This window comes from Mesoplodon mirus, assembly GCF_964341445.2.
Source record: "Mesoplodon mirus genome assembly, chromosome: 11".
Lineage (NCBI taxonomy): Eukaryota > Metazoa > Chordata > Mammalia > Artiodactyla > Ziphiidae > Mesoplodon > Mesoplodon mirus.
The window spans coordinates 54622623-54629560 of record NC_138987.1 but is presented as its reverse complement, the minus strand read 5'-3'; the positions used below and the strand labels follow the sequence as shown (position 1 = coordinate 54629560).

At 49.0% G+C, this 6938-nt stretch overlaps 1 protein-coding gene across 2 annotated transcripts; it reads right to left on the bottom strand.

Annotated features, from left to right (window-relative positions):
- Nucleotides 1-321: 321 nt before the first annotated feature.
- TMEM106C (transmembrane protein 106C) lies at nt 322-5681 on the bottom strand. 2 transcript variants are annotated; one of them, XM_082635394.1, is made up of 8 exons: nt 5550-5681; nt 4861-5124; nt 3856-3919; nt 3201-3360; nt 2970-3110; nt 2481-2530; nt 1951-2004; nt 322-1069 (listed from the first exon to the last, which is right to left on the bottom strand). In XM_082635394.1, the coding sequence occupies exons 2-8, from the start codon at nt 5045-5047 to the stop codon at nt 973-975; spliced, it is 753 nt and encodes a 250-aa protein (XP_082491520.1). In that variant the 5' UTR covers nt 5048-5124; nt 5550-5681; the 3' UTR covers nt 322-972. The 2 variants fall into 2 exon arrangements, with proteins under 2 accessions (XP_082491520.1, XP_082491519.1); XM_082635393.1 differs by having other exon boundaries at nt 4861-5075.
- Between the last annotated feature and the right edge of the window lie 1257 nt (nt 5682-6938).

Below are 6938 nucleotides of genomic sequence, written 5' to 3'. Positions count from 1 at the left end.
TCAAGAAACTTTCAGCTTCAAACCAGGTCCTCTTAATTAGCAAGTTATTCCTCCTCAGGGAAGCAGCTTCCCAATCCTCAGGCATCACTGCTCTACCTCGTCCAACCTCCAGGGGGCACTAAGTGCTCTGCTCTAGAACAGCGATAGACCAACCTGTCACCATCAGAGGGAGACGGACTGTGATAGGAGCTCATGAGGACACTACAAGCAGGGTTTCTTCTCTTCCCTTCCCATCGTGTGCTGATACATTTCACAAGCAACTATTCTACGGTCCCCCAGAGGTGCCTACTGAGACATCCAGGCAATCAGAGGAGACACAGATGAATCAAAAGCAGGGTTTACTTTTCTACCAAATTCTCCAAGCCATGTTCCAGCCAATGGATGAAGGGTAAATCAGACCCCACAGACTCTTGGTAAAAACAGTTTTAACTTTCTACAGGAAAAAAAAGTTATTTTTTTTTCTTTAATCAAGTTCCTAGGCATTTGGAAGCAGATGAATAAATTTCACATATTGAACGGTCTGTGCTTCCTTCTTTAATGTATTCAAATGCTCCCTCCCTGCTGCCTCTCCTGTGATGAGGCCCCGAAAATGGTTCTGCAACTGCACCAACCGTCTTATTTCCGGATCACTCTATCGTCTGATACCCTAGAACCATGGTATGATTTTAACTGATAATGGCCCAAGAACAGCTGAAAGGATCTCAGTTAAACTCTTCAAACCTTCTTTGAGTGCCTACTATTTGCTGGGCATAGGCTAGGCACTAGGCAGTGATCCTGCTGGTTCTGAGAAAAGTAAATGGCGCTACAGAGAGGAGTTTTCCTCCCTAGTGGCAGGAGGATGTCTGCTGGGGACTGAGAGAACCAATTTCTCCTCTGATTCTACCGCCTGGGGTAGGTACAGGGCTCAGGCCCCGGGAACAGATGCTGTGTCTCTTCTGACAGGTGCTGCCATGGAAGAACCAAGAGCAGTTTCTAAACAGCTGTGGAATTTGCTCCACAATCCACATAGTGATGTGTCTCCAAGGAGCTCTGGGTCATGTGGCCAATGTAGGAAATCTTCACTGAAGTTCTAGGGAAAGGAAAACCAATGAGAATTAATTATTTCTGAGATGAAACAAGTAAGAAAGATTGCCCAAGTAACTTCTTGCAAGCTCAGGCAATAATATCCACAGGTCCTAGATAACGTATCTTCATGGTTACACAACCAGGAGGTCAAAGGATCTTTCCACATCCCCAGAGACACTGTGCCCTGAGCTGACCGTCTAAATATGTGGTTCTGAACCAGGGATGATTTTAACCCACAGGGGACTTCTGGCAACGTCTTAACATTTGGGGTTGTTACAACTGAGTGGGGGAGGAGGTGGTGTTACTGGCATCTAGTGGGTAGAGGCCAGGCTGTAAAACGTCCTACAATGCACAGAACAGCCCCTCGCAACAAACAACTGTCTGGCCCAAAACGTCAATAGTGCCAAGGCTAAGAAACCCTGCTCTAACCCTGCTATTTCAAATGCCTGCAGCAGAACCTTGTCACTTGCAAATTTAACAGTCATGGTTCTAGAAATTACCCTACCAGTCCATGACAATGTGGTAATGTGTGTGGCTACAGAGTAAGTCTGGCCAGATGTCCAGGGCTTATGCCTTGAGAAAGCTTTTCTTTTCTTTACTAGCTCCATCAGGATTCTAAAGGGATCACACAACTCGACCCCATTTCATGGAGAAAATTCTACAACTAACCGGTCACTGTGACCCTGGTGATTTGTGACAGGGATTTGGACACTGTATCTAAACGACAGCAAGGCTCTGCCTTGTCTGTGCCTGTAAGGTACTGGGCATCCCCCCTTTGGTTTGTGGGTCCCACAGGCTCTCCTGAGCAAAGGTGGTCAGCTCACGTGGCCTGATGGTCCAGGCTCAAACACAAAGGCCCTGGACACAGGGAAACGAGCAACGTACCGCATGAAGACCACTATGCTGTGCACCAGGATATCGCGTAACGTGCAGAAGAAGCTGCCAAACAGCAAATAGAGAAATGGTTGTTTTTGTTTTTGTTTTTAAAAAAAGACGAATCAGCAGGAGTGCTGAGTTACACTGTCAAACTGAGGAGCAGTCAGCCCCGTCTGGGTACCTCCCCTGCCCCACACCCTCCCTTCTGGCCTAAGTGCTGCCCTGGCTCACTAGTTCCAAGTCCCCACAAGTGTCCTTCCATCCTCCCACATCACCATCTTTTTGTTTGTTCATACCCATCACAAAATGCTGCAGCTTGGAAATGCTTCTAGTGGCCTAATGTTCTCTTTTAGAAATCTGAGCACTTCAGTCACATATCAAATACCACATCCTCCAAATAAACCTCAAGATGGCCAAAACTAGGGAACCCACAGGCCCAAGGCTGAAACTTAAGGCAGGACCGGCCCCGAACAATTGAGCTCAACCCTGAATCCCTTTCATCCAGTAAAAAGCACACATGTAGAGAAAATTGTCCTTACTACACATAGGAAAATGGTCCTCCCATCTCAGCCTTCACGGTAAAATTCACCTGAAAATAAGACACCAGAGTCAGTCTGTGGCTAAGGAGGCTTGACAAGGAACAGTACTGTTATCAGCAGCCCAAGGACCTGAGAGCATTCTTCTATCACATACAAAATATTTCCCCAAGACTGCCCCTGATCCAGATGATGAGCCTCTAACAAATCTTCCAACCTCTTCCCTGTTGAGAGGCCAATGGACCACATGGCCTCTTCTCGATTGCTGGCAAATTGCTTTCTCTGACAAACTCTTTTGTTCCTGTAACACTTAAATGCTAGCTGATTTTTTTCCCTAATTTTTCATAATTACAGAGCTCATCAGGTCTTCCTCAACCAGTTGCTACAAGTGGAAATGAGGAGAGGAAGAGGAGAGTAATGAGGTGACGGCATTCCACAGTGCCTACTCTTCTCTCAGGACCACGGGGCCAGGATCCTAAAAGGATGGCATACCAGATGCTCGCTCCGAGGTGGAATGAGGGAGATGTTAGTTGTCACATATGACCCAACCACGGTGTTCATGTACTGAACCTGGCTGGACAGGCTGGTCACCGCCACAGAGTAGAAGTTGGAGTTCCTGATTTTCAGGGTGGCCTGCATCAGGGCAAGAGAGGAAACACGTGTAAGTGTCCTGGGGTCAAGACTCACAGGTGCACAACCCAGGAAGGGAGGCCCTAATCTTACCGTGATGGCGAGGATTACAAGGGAGTCCTGCTCATTAAACGTGACTTTCACCACTTTGATGCCGTCATCATCCACGAGGACCGAATGTGGAAACAGGAAGAAAACCACCAAACCAGATGCCAGGAGACAGAGCAGGACAGACAGGAGGACATACTGCTGACTGCAAACGACAAAGCACATGACCAACCCAGGCAGTCAGATATCAAGGTCCAATCAGTCAAGATTAAATGCAAAACCAGGAATGAGGCGGGGAGGGACAAGAAAGTGAAGAGAGCAAGGAATCACAAACCAGGAAAGAATAAGTGGAGCAGGTTCACAAACCCATCTGAATGCTGTCTGCCGTCTGGGAAGAGAAGCTGAAGAGAGGAACTGTGTAGACAGAAACATCTCTTCACCTCCCAGGACACCCTCTTTTCCAGTTCCTTCTGACTCAAGTTCCTTCATTTGGCCCTGTCCTCAAAACATTTCTGGCTTCAAGTTCCCTTCCCCAGACTGTGATGGGGGCAGAGACACCTTGCTTGAGCAAACAGTATTAAAGGAAGTGGGGAATTTACAGGAACAGATAACGTTTTCAAGAAGTTAACTGGCATTCATACACAGAAAAAGGGACTAGGGACAACCGTAGGCGTTAACAGGAGAGACGCAGGTGACTCACGTTCTCTGAGGACGCAGTCTCTGATCACTGTGTGGGATCAAAGCCACCAACTCATTTACTTGCTCTAGAAAAGAAACAAACAACAATTTTGGTCAAATAAACCTCATGTGTTGCAGTACTTTCCATCACATACACAGTAGCCTGTCACAAATATACTTGTCTGGAATTAGACGTTTCTAAGATACCAGTTTTATTTTTGGGGTCTAATGAACAAGAAACAAGTAAATATGTAGAGAGCGCTACAAATTACAAAACATCTATCAGTGCTCCCAGGGCAGTGACGTGGAAGTGGAGAAATCTAGGATCTTGTTCTGGCTTTACTGCATGGCCTTGAGCTGCTGCGTGGCTTTCAGCTGCTGCATAGCCTTGGGGAAGTCATTACCTCTCTAGGCCACTGTGTCCTCATCTGTAACATGAAGGCTTTGGAGTAAATGGTTTCTAAGGTTCTTACCAGCTCTAAACCTCTGTGACCCTCCATCTACATTGTTAAGACTTTTTGAGAGCCAACTTAGTGATAGATGATTCTGTACCCAATACAGGCTCCACTCCTGTGCATGTTTTTCTCCCTCCACTTGATTTATTTTTCAGATCTTAGGTTGTTAATGATTCACTACCTGCTTCCTTGAACAGAAGCTTCCAAGATGGTGTCTGCTCCTCCCCCACAAAGCCATGCCAGGCCTTATGAGTGAGAGCAATAAAGAAATGTGCCTGTCAACAAATCCCACAATCTAGAGCAAGCCAAATGTTCCAAACCAAGGAAACAACGAACAAAAGAGTGGAAGTGAAGAAAAGCAAGGCTTTCAAATACTGGGAAGCCTAGAGAACTTGTGGAACCTGCCCAAGTTTATCAAGTCAGCTCAGCTGGCTCCTGCACAGGGCATGGCCTATGACTGTGGTACTGCCGCCTAGGAGAAAAGTTCTGCCTGGGAGACCGGAGAAGCCCTCTGGGTATCTTGGAATTCTCCTTGGGGAATCATCCTTCCCATGATCACCAAAGACTCTCACCTGTTGGAATGTAGCCTGTCCCCTGGCACGTGAGACAGGTGATGCTATCTCGCCCTGTGAACTCCACATATGGGAACTGAGCAATGGCTTCTTCCTGCTCCCGTTCAGCCAGCAAATCCTCCCTGTCATCTGCCTTCTTCCGCTTGCAAGAAGGGAGGTGAGCATAAGCGGACTGCTGGGACCCCATGGCCAGGATGTGCCACTTGTGTCATGTCCTAGGACGCAAAGAGGCAAGTGAGTGCGTGTTGGTGGCCGTGCATCTTTCTGTGAGAAAAGTGAGAACACAAAAATGACCAAATTGCCGTCCTGAGTGTGATCCCAAACACCTGCACAATTTCTAGCAGGCTCCTCATTTTGTAGCAGTGCTCCCTAACCCCCCTCCGACTCCTGACACACACAGCCGGAGAAACAGGGCGCCAGCTCCTCACAGCCCCACGGCTCGGGTCACCCCAGCTCCCATGTGGTCCAGCCTCACCCCTTCCTGTCCGCTATTTGCAAACTCTGTGCCCTCCTCGAGAAAACCTCCCCAACAATCAACAGGCACCAAATTAATAACAGGCCTCAAAGATTCCCCATCCCCCTCCACTCCCAGACCCGGGAGGCGGGCTCAGGTCACGCCCCTTGGCAAAAAGCGCGCTCCGAGCCCACTAGAGTCGCCCAGGAGGGAGCAAATGCCGAAGGCTCCAAACCTGCAGGGCACGAGCTCCCGGACGCTCCTTCACGGGCCGGACCGCCAGCCACCTGCCCGCTTCAGCGGGCTTACCTGCCTCTTCGGTCTTCGGAACTGCCCGCACTCGATGCGCACGCGCAAAATGGCAAGCTGGTCCGGGGACGCCGCCTGAGCGCGCGCATGCGCTCTTCGCGGCCCTGCTGACGGCGCCGGGAGAGGGCGGCAGAGAGCTGGGGGGTGGGGTTCGGGTTGGAGCAACGCTTCTCGGGGCTAGAGGCTGGTCCAGTGGAGATGATTGAGTCCCCCAGAAACTCTGGGAAAGGCTCAAGTTTCCAGAGGAAGAGGAAGGCGGAAAGAGCCGGCAGCCAAACCCATTCTCAGCTATTCTTTGAACACAGGGGTTGTGTAGACGCCAAGGGTAAAAATTGCATCAGACACAGAACCTGCCCTCATCCTGCTTTAGGGCGTCCCCTTCCCCAGCCCTAGACACACACACACAAGGCATGCACATAAGGGGTTAGAGGACACTTTTTAAAGGGCGGGTTTCTTGGTAGTGACTGCCTGGTTGAGCTTCACTTGCAGCAGAAGGAAGCAAGCGAGGGAAGACTTTAAGCAGGTGAAGTTATAAAGACGATTCTGGGGAGAGGAGAGATTCTGAACTGGGTGAATGGGGGGGCATGTCCTGCAACGTGGAGGGAGGCTGACGACCTTCGAGGTCTCTGCCATCTCCACTTCTCTCTCCTCCTTCTCCTGCGAGGAAGGCTGATGCCCCTGCTGTTGTCTAGCCACCTGCGCAACTGCTGGTCCCAGTCAGCCCACTGAGTCTTTAGAATAAGAAATGGTAAAGAAAAAATTATTGAATGACCCTGGTTGGAGACAGTAAGGCAGACTTTGTTCAAGGTGGGCAATGGTGATAGGTGTGGAGGGACAGCTGCACCAATGGGGTCTTCCAGTTGGGGAGAGAGATTGGGTTCAAGTCTGAATCAGCAGGGTAACTGGGAATTTAGAGTCAAGGAACAGGATGCCGGTCAGTGGATGGAAAATTACTAAGAGAAAACATCAGCGGTAAGGGGAATTCTGGCTAAACTGACCTAACAGGATTATTGCTGAAGACACACCATGGTGATCAGACATTACCTGGGGGATGATGGAGGATGAGGAATCCAATCAGATATGGAAGGTGATCAGATTTTGAGAGGGGTTCTTGCTAAGCTGACTTAGCAGGGTTCATACAAAAACTGGATTATATAATAAGTGCACAGATGGGCCTAGGAGAAGGTTCAGGAACCTGACTAAAGTTTGGTCAAGAAAAGAATATTTGGCAGAAGCAACAAGAAACCATTGCTCCTCTTTTTCCATCTACGGCCCATACCTTCCCCTTCCTGAAATCAATCTTCACCTCTCCCCT

What these genes read in the sequence shown, in the direction of transcription:
- TMEM106C (XM_082635394.1), bottom strand. Translation starts at nt 5,047, where the DNA reads ATGGGGTCCCAGCAGTCCGCTTATGCTCACCTCCCTTCTTGCAAGCGG. An exon ending in GGACCATTTTCCTATGTGTA is followed by an intron (nt 2,005 to 2,480) that starts GTAAGGACAATT and finishes GCTGTTTGGCAG; the next exon opens with CTTCTTCTGCACGTTACGCG. An exon ending in AGCATAGTGGTCTTCATGCG is followed by an intron (nt 1,070 to 1,950) that starts GTACGTTGCTCG and finishes TCCTTTCCCTAG; the next exon opens with AACTTCAGTGAAGATTTCCT.